At 41.2% G+C, this 15,080-nt stretch overlaps 1 protein-coding gene across 1 annotated transcript in view; it reads left to right on the forward strand.

Moving 5' to 3' along the window:
* LOC116308869 (kinesin-like protein KIF23) overlaps window positions 1-15,080 on the forward strand; it is a 35,670-nt gene that overhangs the window by 2,512 nt on the left and 18,078 nt on the right. The window contains exons 6-18 of the mRNA XM_089027974.1: window positions 280-416; window positions 1,167-1,285; window positions 1,615-1,681; window positions 9,990-10,096; window positions 10,642-10,754; window positions 10,873-11,097; window positions 11,597-11,688; window positions 12,386-12,505; window positions 12,858-12,919; window positions 13,116-13,150; window positions 13,227-13,274; window positions 13,612-13,685; window positions 14,529-14,631. Coding sequence (XP_088884100.1) covers window positions 280-416; window positions 1,167-1,285; window positions 1,615-1,681; window positions 9,990-10,096; window positions 10,642-10,754; window positions 10,873-11,097; window positions 11,597-11,688; window positions 12,386-12,505; window positions 12,858-12,919; window positions 13,116-13,150; window positions 13,227-13,274; window positions 13,612-13,685; window positions 14,529-14,631 — 1,302 coding nt within the window. The remainder of the gene's footprint in view (window positions 1-279; window positions 417-1,166; window positions 1,286-1,614; window positions 1,682-9,989; window positions 10,097-10,641; window positions 10,755-10,872; window positions 11,098-11,596; window positions 11,689-12,385; window positions 12,506-12,857; window positions 12,920-13,115; window positions 13,151-13,226; window positions 13,275-13,611; window positions 13,686-14,528; window positions 14,632-15,080) is intronic.

Below are 15,080 nucleotides of genomic sequence, written 5' to 3' on the forward strand. Positions count from 1 at the left end.
CTGATATCCATTGTTTTTAATGAGTTCGGTGCATGGAAAGTTTGGCGTTTGCCCTAGGCCTTAGTCGACAGTCATGATGACCAAACTAGTTTTACCTCCTTTATACATTGTTACTGCTCAAAATGGCCGGCAGTTCAATTTCTGTAACCAAAACTTGTATTGCGAACAAGTTTCAGAACAAAATCGTGCCATGCATGTAACACCCAATGAAACTTGCCTCTAAATGAGTTTCAGGAACATGCAATAGGGCCTAAGATTAAAACCAGGGTTTTTTTTCAGGTCTCATCTTTGCATATGGAATCACTGGTTCTGGTAAGACACACACTATGACTGGGACACCCAATGACAGCGGCTTGTTACCAAGATGCCTGGATGTTATCTTCAATAGTGTGTCAGAACTACAGACAGAGAAATGTGTAAGTAGGCTCACCATATTTACTCAATAAACGGCCACAGCACTCTTTAAAATTTTTAGTGGATCCATTGTGCCACTTATATCAGTAGGTAAATTATAGCGGTCGTTGTTGTACCCTCTTTAAGGTAGCCATTACCACATCTGTTGCAATTAGATTATTTTCTCAAGGAAAATCAAGGGTGGCATAGTAGTAGTGCGCTAGCATCTCATTTCTAGTTTATCGTGTTTGATTCCTGGTATCAAAAGCAGGAAGAGTTAATATTAGGTCTCTCCAATGATGAGTGATGATAGCTGTACATGACAAGACACATGAATATGGATACAACTCAAACAAAGAATCTTATTCTCAAGAGAATAACCCATTTCCGGCTTTCATATCTTGAGGGATGGGTACCAGTCCCTGAATATTGTGGTCATGGACATGTGACCCACATTATAATAAGAAAGAGTACATTGACCTATAGGAAATACTGCAGTTTGGTGTAAATCGGGTCAATACTGATCAAGATACAGCCATTCCAAAATTCCAAAATTTACTTAGAAACGTATGGTCGTCTTTCCTAGTAAAGAAAGAAATAATACTCAAAGGAATGACACACGGTCTGAAATGGGAAAACATTGCACCATAGCTGAAAACATTCCTAGTAAAGAAAGAAATAATACTCAAGAGCGTGACACATGGCCTAAAATGGGAAAACATTACTTCCAAGTTGAAAGGGTGTATTGATTGCAGTTCTTGATAAATATCTAGGTGTTCAAGCCAGACAAGAACAATGGATGGGAAATACAGAGTGAACAAGATGCTAAACTAGACAGAGAAACAAAAGCAAGGGAAGCAGCTTTAAAAGCACCACCACCAACTCCTAAGAGGTTCATATATTTGTTATTTGTATGTCGTTTTTTTCCCCACTCAAATCAACCGTTTAAAAGGATCAATTTATTCTAAAAATAAGGGTGGTCATCTATGGGCAATGGCCACCAGAATTGTGACTACACACTGTATGTCCAGTCAAATCTTTGCCTTGCTGCCTAAACCAGAAACGAGGTATCATATATGACCGAATTATATTTCATTTAGGCCTAGCAACTGACCAGCCATTATTTTTAGTAATGGAGTTACATCTCAAAATAATTGCTACACGAGGTCCTAAATTATCGTAAATGTAAATTAATGTCTCGGTTATTTTTTGTGATGATAGAAATGGAAACATAGATACAGATTACTCCGACATGGTCCGTATACCAGAAACAGCCAAAATGGATAATGTAAGTATAAAATGCCCGGGGGGTACTCCCTTTGTTCAGGTGGTAGAGGTGATTTTAAAAATGGCCCCTAAAAGGTACGCATAAATTAAAAAGGCTCTTAAAACCCACCTGATTTGAAACCCTAAAAGGTACGGCTTTATTTCAGTAATTTACTATTAACCCAGGCTATCAACGCCGAAAGCAAAGTGACGGAAGCAGAAATGGAAGCAGAATTGTAAGACGTCTTATGTTCCTGTGAAAATCAAAAAAAACGGAGACGTAAGCAGAAGCAGAACATCAACGGAAGCAGAAGGAACAGAAGGTTTCCTTTTCTTCTGCTTCTGCTTCCGTCATTCCATCACTAGTGAAAACCAGATTCTTATGCTTCCATTGCAAACATGCAGAAGCATGCACAAGGTGGTAAGCCAGTCAATCAAATTCTCATACTCAGTCACCTGCATGGGAAACAAGATGGCGGACGGAATGGCTTCCTATTGTTTTTCTTGTGCTTCCGTCACATTCATTTTCACTAGAACATAATGATCTTATGCTTATGTAACCGGCGGCAAGGCGCTCAGCTATGAATCAGATTGCAAGTGGTTTTGACAAAAGAATTTATTGAAAAATTCACACAACTTTACAATACATGAAAAAAAAACGGGAACGAGATTACAGGATATCTCTAATGAAAACAAGAAAAATATTTACAATGAGATAAAATAAATTTGTAGCTTATCTAAATAGCTAAAAGTTATGAATAAAATACAGTTTTGCTAGATATAACTAGAAACGGAAATACGTAAATTACGTCACAGGTAATTTGAATATTGCATACTGATTAGCAGTGTTTACAATACGCGAGTGAAAATTACTAGGTTGCAAAGTTTAATGTACAAGTCGGTAAACCGTTTAAAATGAACTAAACCAATGGAAAAAGCAATAGGAAAAATTGACTAGAGGTTAACTATGGCTTTAGGTAAGTATTTTAACCTTTGTTTATGACAAACTAAGAATTACACGGTTTACTGAACACGCGGTCGCGACAATGACCTTGAGTGTAGAGTTTAAGTAGCGAACAAATTAAAGGTTGGAAAGAAAAGGTCTTTTATCCCGCAGTTAAGGCTATTTATCGTAGTAAAAAGGTTAAACAAGCGAGTAAGGCGGTAGCGATCCTATAGTAAACGTTTTAAAGAGTTTAAAAGACAAGATACACTCAGCGTGATTACTAAATTACTACTGCGTGAATAACTTTGTACTAAATTACGCGCTAATGCGACTAGCATTACAAAAACATGAAACGAATGCTTAACAAATATATAGATAATCTAAGCTATAAAATATAACGACTAGTTAACGATATTAACATAGATTTGTCCTAAATCTATCCTAGGTAAAAGTGTAAAAGGCTTCAAAGATTCATACCTTTACATCGTAGAGAATTCCTTGTCTTGATATGTGCAACGTCTTCAAGAACTTTTACTACACTGATTTAAGCTTAGTTTGGGCCTATTTTTATGGAAAAACCTGCATTCTTAAGACCTTACACATCCTATGCAATGTTGCACGCCCTAGGCGCAAACAGGATGTCCCAAACACGAACTTACGTAAACAAGCGCCAAACCTAGGCATGACTCACTGTAATGTAATTACGTACGGAAATTATTTCTTGCTTACGCATTTTCCACGCAAACAGTTAACTAAAGAATTACATTCCTATGTGTACACGAGGCATTCCTAATTAAAAATATAGATTTATGACTAAATAATTACTGTCCAAAATAGTGTCTTTTGACTCTGTCACACTTGCCCCTCCTTTTTGTTTGCTTCGTCCTCGAGCAAATTCAGGAACAATGATACGCAGGTGGACTCGTCAGTGCTGAAGTGCGGATCTTGGAAGATTATAGAGGTTGCTGTGTTGGCCTGCCGTTGTCCTTGTGGAACGTCGGAGTACAGGTGCAGCCAGTTCTTCCTCAGACGCATCATCACTATCATCATCATCATCAGGTTCAGCTGGTTCTGTCATTGGTTGAAAGGCGATTGTCATTCCTCCAATGTCATCTTCTTCATCTGATGATTCTGGCGATGCAGTACATGTTTGTCTAGACCTGTCAGCTTGCCTGTGTCGTCCTCGTATCTCCAGCATTGGTCTTGGACACACTTGCATTTCTCCTTGACTAACAACTTTATCTCCTCCATGTCCATCAGCTCTTTCAACGACATATGTATTGTTGTCTCTTCGTTCGACGATTTTGTACACTTGGTTGTCCCATTTATCTTGAATCTTGTTTCTTCCTCTGACTTTACGGTTGCGAAGGAGTACTCGCTCTCCAACTTGTAGTGGTTCGGCCAGTGCTCTGCTCTTCTGGTCATGGATCTTCTTTCTGATGGTAGCAGCTTCCTTCAAGTTTTGTGTCACAGTGGTATAAGCTTCTCGTAGACGAGTCTGGTGCTTGGTAATCCATTGCTGGTTGTCTACTGTCACTTGTCTGTCATCATCAGGAAGTAGAATGTCCAGAGGTAGCTTTGCATCTCTACCAAACATCAGGTAGAAGGGTGAGTATCTAGTCGTTGCATGTGGCGTAGCATTATAGGCATAACATAACTCTTTCAGGTGTTCAGGCCACCTTCTTTTCTTTTCTGCTGGTAGAGTTCTTAGAAGCTCATGTAGTGTACGGTTGAATCTTTCGCACTGCCCATTTCCTTGAGGATGATAGGGGGTTGTCCTTGACTTCTTAATTCCATACACTGCACACAACTCCTTGACTAGTTCTGCCTCAAATGACTTGCCTTGGTCAGAGTGTATTCTTTGGGGGATTCCATACACAAGGAACCATTCTTTAATCAGGGTCTTGACTACGGTTGTAGCTTTCTGATCACGGGTAGGTACAGCAATTGTAAACTTTGTGAACACATCTGTTAACACGAGGACATTTTCTCTTCCATCTGTTGCAGGCTCAAGCAAGGTAAAATCCATCGCTAGCACTTCCAATGGCCTAGTAGCTAGTAGGCTGCCCATCGGCGTCTTGACTGGAAGGTAGGATCCTTTGGCAATGACACATCTTTCACAATTTGAGATCCATTGCTTCACATCTCCTTGCATACCGGGCCACCAACATCTTTTTCTCAAGAGCTGTTCTGTCCTGTCTTGTCCTTGATGTCCACATTGATCGTGCGCACCCTTCAGTACTTGTGATTTCATTGATGTGGGGAGTAGCAGTAACCGAAGCTCACTTCCCTGTCCGACTCCTGTACGGCGGTAGAGAACTCCATGGCTTTCCTCAATCCTGTTCCAGTGACTAAGCAACTTCCTTGTATCCCTTGTCTCTTGTTGGCTTTGCCTTTTACTTGGCCGACGTCCAAGGTTTCGGTAGTGGAGGAGACGACTGATACATGGGTCCTCCTGCTGTAGTCGTTGGATCTCTGTGAGAGGTGTGGTTGGGAATGAGGTTGCTTGCTCCTCCAGCGCACTTGTCTCTGTGTTGCTTATGAACGCTGCTGATACCATCAAATGTTGACGTACCTCTTCTGGTAGGTCTGTAGTATTGGTAGAGTAGGCTAGGGTGCTTCTTACTTCAACTGTGGTTGGTTCTTCATCTCGGTTGATGCGACTTAGAGCATCTGCATTCTGATTGTGACGTCCAGGGCGATACTTGATGGTGAAGTTGAAGTTTGCTAACTCTGCAGCCCACCTCTGCTCCACAGCTTTCAGCTTACTCTTTGACTGTAGGTATGTCAGCGGGTTGTTGTCTGTGTAGACGACAAACTTCGATCCCAGCAGGTACTCCCTGAACTTCTCACATACAGCCCACTTCAAGGCTAGTAGTTCCAGCTTCCTCGATGAGTAGTTCTCCATGTTTCGCTCTCCACCTCTCAGGCCTCGGCTGGCATAAGCGATCACTTTGACTCTTCCGTCCTGTTCTTGGGACAGCACGGCTCCCAATCCTTCGTTGGACGCATCCGTCTCTAGGATGAAGGGCTTGGTGTAGTCCGGGTAGGCCAGCACTGGTGCTGAGGTTAGTAGATTCTTTAACTTGTTGAAGCTCTTTTGGCACTCTTCTGTCCACAGTACGCCAATCTGCTTCCGGGTGGTCTTGTTACTTCCTCCGCTCCCGAGCTCAGCAACTAACTTGTGCAGCGGACCTGCCACTTGAGCGAACTTGGGGACAAATCTTCTGTAGTAAGACGCGAAACCAAGGAATGATCGCAGATCGCGCACTGTCTGGGGGACTGGCCACTCATTAACTGTCTTTGTCTTTTCAGGGTCTGTCTCGACACCGTCAGCAGAGACCACGTGCCCCAGGTAGGACACCCGATCTCTGAAGAGTTGACACTTGGTTGGTTCAACCTTTAATCCATGATGCTTCAGCTTACTGAATACCGTTTCCAACCGCTCAAGATGTTCTTCAATGGTGGATGAGAAGACTATGATGTCGTCCAGGTAGACCATCAGGGTGCGAAGTATGTCCTCTCGGAAGACTCCTTGCATCAACCTTTGGAAGGTCGCTGGGGCATTCTGTAGTCCAAACGGCATCCGAGTGTACTGAAACAAACCCATGGGCGTTGTGAACGCAGTCTTGTGCTGATCATCAGGATGGACTTCAACTTGATTGTAGGCTGATGCCAGATCTATGGTGGAAAAGTACTTTGCGCCACGCAGTGCCTCCAGTGATTCCTCTATCCTTGGTAGGGGGTACTGATCACGCTTGGTTTTCTGGTTCAGCTTCCGGTAGTCGACGCACATCCTCAAGGCTCCAGACTTCTTTCGTACAAGCACTATTGGGGAGGCATAGTTACTCTCACTTGGACATATCACTCCTTTTTCTAGCAAGTCTTGTAGATGCTGTTGCACCTCCTGGTATTGGTTTGGAGGAATCCTTCTGTAACGCTCTGTGACAGGCACATCATCGTCTGTGTAGATGCGATGATATGTTGTCTTTGTACAGCCAAGGTCCTCCTTACATGAAGCGAACACCTCTTCATTTCTTTCGAACATCTGGAGAGCTTTCTCCCTCTGAAGTTCCGTTCCGGGGAAATGTTCCAGGGTAATCCCGTGAGGGGGTGTCTGTATCCTTTGCCAACGTACTTTGCCCACAGCTTCCCGTTGGGGTGGCATCTGAGGGTCAGCACTAAGGTTACAGCACACTGTCACCATGTTATTCTCGTGTAGGAACTCCAACTGCTCTCCTCTCTTGACCATCTCTCCCTCTCGCACAATTCCAATCCGCGTCCTCGGCTTTAGCCATATGTCCTTTGCCGTCTGGTTGGCAACTCTGACATAGTAACACGTCTTGGTAGTATCCACGAGAGTACTGGCCACGGTGAGGTTTCCTTCTACTGGTACACCAAGGGGTTCGATCACAGCATCAGTGCCCCATGATGGGCCTGTGACCAAGATATCAGATTCTGTGAAAGCAGGGACCCAGACTTTGTCTGAGCCGGCTACTTTCACGAACCCAGTTTTACGTTTACTCTTCTTCTCTTCATCTTGCAGGATCTGTTGGTATTGGGGCACCTGCCCAAGAACGTTGGTTCCCAGTAGGCCAGGTACCCTCCTCTGCATTACTGTAGTGGCTGCTGTGTCCTTCGTGATGAAGATGCCGCACCCAGGGACCACCACTCCTCCGATCTCTACTGTAGCGACGATATATCCAATGTAAGGGATGTCCAAACCGTTAGCTCCTCGCAGCTGCAGTAATCTTGTTTCAGGGTGTAGGTCTCCTAGGGTTGGCTGTAGCTTTTCCCTGTAGAACGACTCGGTGATGAGGGTAACCATGGAGCCCGTATCCACTAAGCTTTTCACAGGTACTCCGCCAATCCTCGCCACCACTGTGGGACTTGTCCCGACAAACTTTTCGTTCTGAAAAAGAGAATTAGAGCCACTACAGTTCCTCTCCACGGCGTGGCTCACTGCCGTGGAGAGCTGGAGTTTGACTCCTTCTGTGGTGCTGCTGGTGCCTTGTCTTTCAGGGGCTTTGGGCAGTTCGGCCGAAGATGTCCAAGCTCGTGGCAGTTGTAACATCTCCTCGGACCACGTGGGGGACTTCGTGGTGGTGATGGGCTTGCTAACTTCATGGTAAGTTGGGTTAGCAGCTTCTGTTGCTCATCCAGCAATTTTTGTTGCTGCATGAGCCTCTCCACCAGGGCCTTTTGTCCTGCTGTAAGCTCTTGGATGGCATTTACTTGGTTGCTCTCCACCAACACCTCCTTGGCTGCTGCATGGCGATGTGCTCCTCTATCTGTGTCTTCCGAGCTACGATAGGCCTCTTGCCTCACCTCGTTGAAGGTCTTCTCGGGATGTTCTCTGATATAGCGCTTGAGATCCCTGCGCAACAGGTTGTCACGCAAGTTCTCAACGAATGTGTCTCTGAGGTTCTGGTCCTTGTTTTCCAGAGCTCCTACGTGTACTCTGGTTATGTGCTCCGCCATCGACATCAGGGCATGGGCAAAGTCCTGGATGGGCTCCCTGTCACCTTGTTTTCTGGCGAAAAACCTCTGGAGAAGCTGGGTCTTGGTGAGCTTCTCTCCGAAGACGTCTCTCAGAATCCTGAAGAAACCCTCCGGGTCTGTCCAGTCATCCGCAGGCCTTAGTCGAACTTCATCTCGAGCCACTCCTTCTAAGCTATGGTACAGGAAATCCACCGCCTCTTGATCAGTTAACTTCTGGGCAGCCACAGACCTCTGTGCATCCGCTATCCAGTCTTCAAGCACTTTGTCGTCTCTGCCACCAGCATACTTCCTCAGCTTCTTCTCCCTTGGCACTGTCACTTTTACCACTGGTGCAGGAACAGGTTGGGCAGGGGGTCCTCCTTCAGCCTGCATGCCATCCAGCTGTGCCTTGAGTGCAGCCAATTGCTCTGTGAGTGCAGCCACAGCTTCTTCTGCCATGATTTCAGTCTCGTTCCCATTGGTAAATAATCAGTAACTACTAATGTCAACTTTCTTGCAATCCCACTTCTGACACCAAAAATGTAACCGGCGGCAAGGCGCTCAGCTATGAATCAGATTGCAAGTGGTTTTGACAAAAGAATTTATTGAAAAATTCACACAACTTTACAATACATGAAAAAAAAACGGGAACGAGATTACAGGATATCTCTAATGAAAACAAGAAAAATATTTACAATGAGATAAAATAAATTTGTAGCTTATCTAAATAGCTAAAAGTTATGAATAAAATACAGTTTTGCTAGATATAACTAGAAACGGAAATACGTAAATTACGTCACAGGTAATTTGAATATTGCATACTGATTAGCAGTGTTTACAATACGCGAGTGAAAATTACTAGGTTGCAAAGTTTAATGTACAAGTCGGTAAACCGTTTAAAATGAACTAAACCAATGGAAAAAGCAATAGGAAAAATTGACTAGAGGTTAACTATGGCTTTAGGTAAGTATTTTAACCTTTGTTTATGACAAACTAAGAATTACACGGTTTACTGAACACGCGGTCGCGACAATGACCTTGAGTGTAGAGTTTAAGTAGCGAACAAATTAAAGGTTGGAAAGAAAAGGTCTTTTATCCCGCAGTTAAGGCTATTTATCGTAGTAAAAAGGTTAAACAAGCGAGTAAGGCGGTAGCGATCCTATAGTAAACGTTTTAAAGAGTTTAAAAGACAAGATACACTCAGCGTGATTACTAAATTACTACTGCGTGAATAACTTTGTACTAAATTACGCGCTAATGCGACTAGCATTACAAAAACATGAAACGAATGCTTAACAAATATATAGATAATCTAAGCTATAAAATATAACGACTAGTTAACGATATTAACATAAATTTGTCCTAAATCTATCCTAGGTAAAAGTGTAAAAGGCTTCAAAGATTCATACCTTTACATCGTAGAGAATTCCTTGTCTTGATATGTGCAACGTCTTCAAGAACTTTTACTACACTGATTTAAGCTTAGTTTGGGCCTATTTTTATGGAAAAACCTGCATTCTTAAGACCTTACACATCCTATGCAATGTTGCACGCCCTAGGCGCAAACAGGATGTCCCAAACACGAACTTACGTAAACAAGCGCCAAACCTAGGCATGACTCACTGTAATGTAATTACGTACGGAAATTATTTCTTGCTTACGCATTTTCCACGCAAACAGTTAACTAAAGAATTACATTCCTATGTGTACACGAGGCATTCCTAATTAAAAATATAGATTTATGACTAAATAATTACTGTCCAAAATAGTGTCTTTTGACTCTGTCACACTTATATGCTTATGTCGCTAGTGAAAACCAGCCTTTATTACTTTGGGTGGAACTAATTAAATAATATTGGGACTCAAACATGAAAGGTGTGATTTTGTTTCATTTTGGTGACAGGTTGATGAAGACAATGGATATGCAGTGTTCGTAAGCTACTTTGAAATCTACAACAATTACATCTATGATCTTCTAGAAGATGTTGAAATCGACCCAATCTGCCCAAAGTAAGCCTCAACTAATCATAAGTCAAGTGCCTTGCATTAGATAGATGAGGCATGCGGTAAGCTGTGTGGGATGGGCTTGGATATCAAATAAGAACATGTGTAATAGGTAAATTACGAGCCTTAGATGAAACGACTGAAGAAAAGTGCCATACAAGCCTTTCACAACTTCAAGTCGCGTAAAAAATGAGCCAGCTCAACTAGAAACTGTGGACAGCTGTTTCAGCCTGTATTGGGCCTCGTCAGCATGGTGTATCTAGTGAGCTGCTTTGAATTATAATGGTTACATTTAGCAGTATATTCTTTACAACATAGTGTGGTAAAGAGATGAGATTATCGCTGTCCAAACTATTGCAGATGGTCAAAAGAAATAGTCAATTTAGTGCTAAAACATGAACAAATCCTTTTCCCGAAAATCGCCTTTCTCTCATGCCTACCAGAGATACCTTTGACAGTGCAATCATTACATCTGGGAATCAATCTATCAAGAATCATATATATTTTGTGAGGTATTACTGTAGGTTGACTTTGCTACTGTTTTTTTCCAGACCTCCGGCTTCCAAGACGTTACGAGAAGACTATGATAAAAACATGTTTGTTAGTGGAGTGACTGAAGTGGAAGTAAAGAGTACCGAAGAAGCATACGCTACATTCTGGAAAGGTACATTATATACATATTGATTGACATCCACGATAATCCTTTTTTGTCGTGACAGCAAATCGTACTGTAGAGTGGCATTGTACTGTAAATTAATTTTTCAATACTTTTCTTATTTTAGGTCAGAAAAGAAGGAGAGTAGGTCAGACAATTCTTAACGTGGAGTCCAGCCGTAGTCATAGTGTCTTTGCTATCAAGCTTGTTCAAGCACCTCTGGATCCTGATGGTGAAGAAGTCCTACAGGACAGTGATCAGGTTGCTGTTTCTACCTTGTCGTTGTGCGACTTGGCTGGGTCAGAGAGATCCAAGAGAACCAACAGTGGTGGAGACAGGCTCAAGGAAGCAGGTAATAATAATTATACTGGATAGTCTATCATTGCTTTTTTTCTTTGTTATAATTGCTGTATGATAGATGAGGCGGTAAGCCATGTGGGATGGGCTCGGACATCATATAAGAACATGCGTAATAGGTACTAGGCTCGTAATTTACCTATTACGCATGTTCTTATATAATTGTTGTACTATAATGATAGAGTACATCCTATATATCTGTGAAAATTTTTGTTAGAAATTGCACAAATTAGTAAGTCCAGTAGACCTCAGTAGAACTATGAAACTTTGCACTAATTAGTATAATATAACTTTTTTATGGTATGTGCACACTCTTAGTAGTGAATAAGTGCTGCATTTGATAATGAAGTGATATTTCTGTGTAGTTATGAAACTGTTATTGTAGTGATGGAAGTGATTCCAGGCACTCAACCAGCTTGTGGTTGTTTTTCAATGGTTGTTTATTGATGTTGCTTAATATACATGTATTTCATGTTTTCTTTCCTGTTTTGTAGGAAACATTAATTCTTCTCTGATGACATTGAGGACCTGCATTGAAATCTTGCGAGAGAACCAAACGAACTACACCAATGGACAGAACCCAAGAGTAAGTGTCTTTGTGTACTGTTCATTTATCCTCGTTCTACCAGTGTATTGCTTAATAGCCAGTGGCTTACAAACCTGTGGTACTCATTTTATGATCAGATTGGAATTTAGAAGTTGATTTTTGTGGAGGGAGGATAACCAGAATAATTGGAGAACAGACATTGAAGTGCAGGAGAGTTGTACAAACTTGCATTACTTGTCCTGGCATCAAACCACTGACCACAAGAGTGAAAGTTGATGCATTAGTAGCCCACAACACCTATGCTTCCATATTTAGCGCTCACCTCTAACCACTGCGACCCGGGTTCAAGTTCTGCTGGGCTCAGTGTCCTATGTAAGTAGAGTTGTTTGTTGGTTTTCGCCTGTGCTTCGAGGATTTTCCCAGTTTTCCAGCTTTCCTCCCTCTGCAAAAATTAACTTCTAAATTCCAATTGGAATCCACTGTTAATCCCATTATTAAACATTTAAATAGTGAAAAGAAACGTGGTTATTAAACCTTGATAATTGAGTCAAGATGTTGGAAAGTCGGATTTTAGCGTTAATTTCATTATAAGTACATCTTCAAAATCTGTCTTACTTAAAATCCCATTATTATTATTATTAAATATTATTATTATTATCTGCCATCGAATATATTTTCCTTGGTTTCACGTCCAAATTATTTTGGTAGTTCAATTTTAAATCCGTTTATTACACAGATTGTCCCATACAGAGACTGCAAGCTGACTCATCTCTTTAAAAATTTCTTTGATGGTGAAGGAAAAGTCAGAATGGTAGTGTGCTTGAACCCAAGTGCCGAGGAATATGACGAAAGCATTGTAAGTGTTATGCGCATTAACCACGGACCGTTTTCATTCAGCTATGTGCTGACAGAGACCACAGTTACAACAGAGTAATCAGGCAAAAGAGTACTGTCAATCAAATCAATTACCATGTACCAAACATTCCAGAGTACTGTCAATCAAATCAATTGTTCCATGTACCATGTACCAAACATTCCCATGTATCTTTACCGTATGTTCTCTTATAATTTGTGATTGGCAGCGGAGTAATTGCCTGTTTTCCCAGTTGCTGCTGTTGTCTTTATCAGCAAATAACAATTTTGTGGTAATTTTGAAGGTTTTTGGATTGATTAGGGATTGATGTAATGTTAATATTGTATCCTTCTAGCATGTGATGAAGTTTGCAGAACTCACCCAAGAAGTGGTAGTTGCTAGACCATCAGCTATTAAGTGAGTATTATTAAATCACTTCTAACTTAATATTATTAGATCTATAAGTTAGCCTGACTTAGATCAGTCAAGAGGTTGTTTCAGGGTTCAATCTGTGAGTTAGCCATGCCCTGGCTTAGATCAGCCCAGAGGTCATTTCAGTGTTCCATCTGTCAGTTAGCCGTGCCCTGACTTTTTTGTATCTATCTTATTTTAGGTTTGAAACAGGTCTCACACCTGGCCGAAGAAAAGGTAAAGTTTTTATTTTCATTCCACAAGTTGAAATACACAAAAAAATCAAACTTAAACAACTCTTTTATTTTTACAGCCAATCAGCTGTTTAGGGAAGCACTTGCACAAATTGACAGCAATAAAGGTAAACTTTATATTCTTTATGTTTTGTTGCCAAATGGTATTGGTATAATCTCATGGATAAAATATTCTATCAAATTGAGCTCATCCTCGCAGTATATGAAGCAACTTATGCAGCTGCAAATTGAAAAATTCTGAGTCTTGAACGGGATTTGAACCCTACTTGAACCCTGTTCAAGACTCAGAATTTTATCAGTCGAGAGTCTTTCAATTTGCAGCTGCATGAAGTTGCTAAATTATATACTGCGAAGATCAGCTCAATTTGATACATTACAACCGCAGTACAAATATATATTTCACATTTTTTCCCATACATAAAATATTCTGTTCAATCAAAATAGATGAAAGAAAAGATGATACAGTGATTATTGCCAAGCCTATTCACACCATGGGACCAGGATTTCCTCCGTTCATGGTAAGAATCTCTATCGCCTGACTGTCTGATTTAACAGCCTTTAATGGTTATTCACAGTACAGTTGACTCTTTGAACAATACCCCTCCTAAGCGACCATCTCCCGTAAGGAAGTATGCTTTCAATTTCCCATTTTGTTTCATATACACATTCGGTAATAAATCTCTTTCATAAGCCACCACTCTTGTAAGGAAACATGACCACCTTTCATTCAGGGTTCGTGCTAGTCCTTAAACTCCTTGAAAACTCCTTGAATTTAATTCACAGTTTCAAGGGCACTTGAAAAGCTCTTGAATTTTATGATTTTAGCAAAACTCCTTGAATTTTTGCTTTGATCATTACTTGCTTGGTCCTAAAATAGATCTAGTCAGAAAGATTGGAAATTCTGAAAGTCGGCCATGTGCAACACCTTGGCATATTTAGCTGAACATACTCCTTGAAAATTCATTTTTGGGTCCTTGTATACTCCTCGAATAGTCCTTGGATTTTAAGTGGTTACCTCAGCACGAACCCTGTTCATTGTTTTTTTTAATTATGGGAGAAGATTGGAAGGTCCTAGCAGTGTTTTTACATGTATTAAGTTTCATAAAAATGGAAGAAGATCATGAACTACTAGCAGGGGAGTCTAAGTGCACATTTTACAAGTTACTGAAGCTATAAATTGTAGTTCTCTCCAACCTTTAATGAAACCCCTTCACATGAATAGATCAGAAATGACATCTAGCTTGATGCCATTTCTGGACTCTTGGACTCTTGTGAATTTTTTACCAAGAAAAATATCTCAAAGATGAAAGATTTGAATTATGTTTAAATTTACATGTAAACAAATGTTCTTTTCTCTTTAGTTGACATCACCAGATGACAGCAAGACACTGGTCAACTTGATCCAGTTCTTACAAGGAAGGCAAAGACGACGACAAACCCTGGTCGATGACCAGGCTAGGAAACGTACGTAAATTATATAGAGAGAATAAGAGAAAGATATCAAATGCCCTTGGCGGGAATCGAACCCACGTCTTCGGTATTCTAGTCCGATGTGTTAACCAATACACTACAATAGTATAGTAGTAATAAATTATGTGTTCGGTGTGTGTAATGAAATACTATACTATGTCTATCCTTTTCATACATATTTACAGTGTTCACCTTACCTATAGAGAAAAAATCTCACTTTGGGATCCTCATGAGTACCCTACATTTCATATTCCGGCTGCGTTACCAACGTGGTTGGTCCTTGTAGTGGGTTCGATTCCCGCCAAGGACATGATGACCGGTCACATCAGACTTATCACAATAGTATGACTGGCGTAAGACCTGGCCAGGGTCATATTTTGGCCAGACATTGTGTGGTTCAAAAAAACCTCCATGCCCCACCATGGAGGAAATCAGATATTCCC

The sequence above is a fragment of the Actinia tenebrosa genome, unplaced genomic scaffold, assembly GCF_029948245.1.
Source record: "Actinia tenebrosa isolate PJP-AT-01 unplaced genomic scaffold, QUT_ActTen_1.0 PGA_scaffold0__85_contigs__length_37466705, whole genome shotgun sequence".
NCBI classification, from domain to species: Eukaryota; Metazoa; Cnidaria; class Anthozoa; order Actiniaria; family Actiniidae; genus Actinia; species Actinia tenebrosa.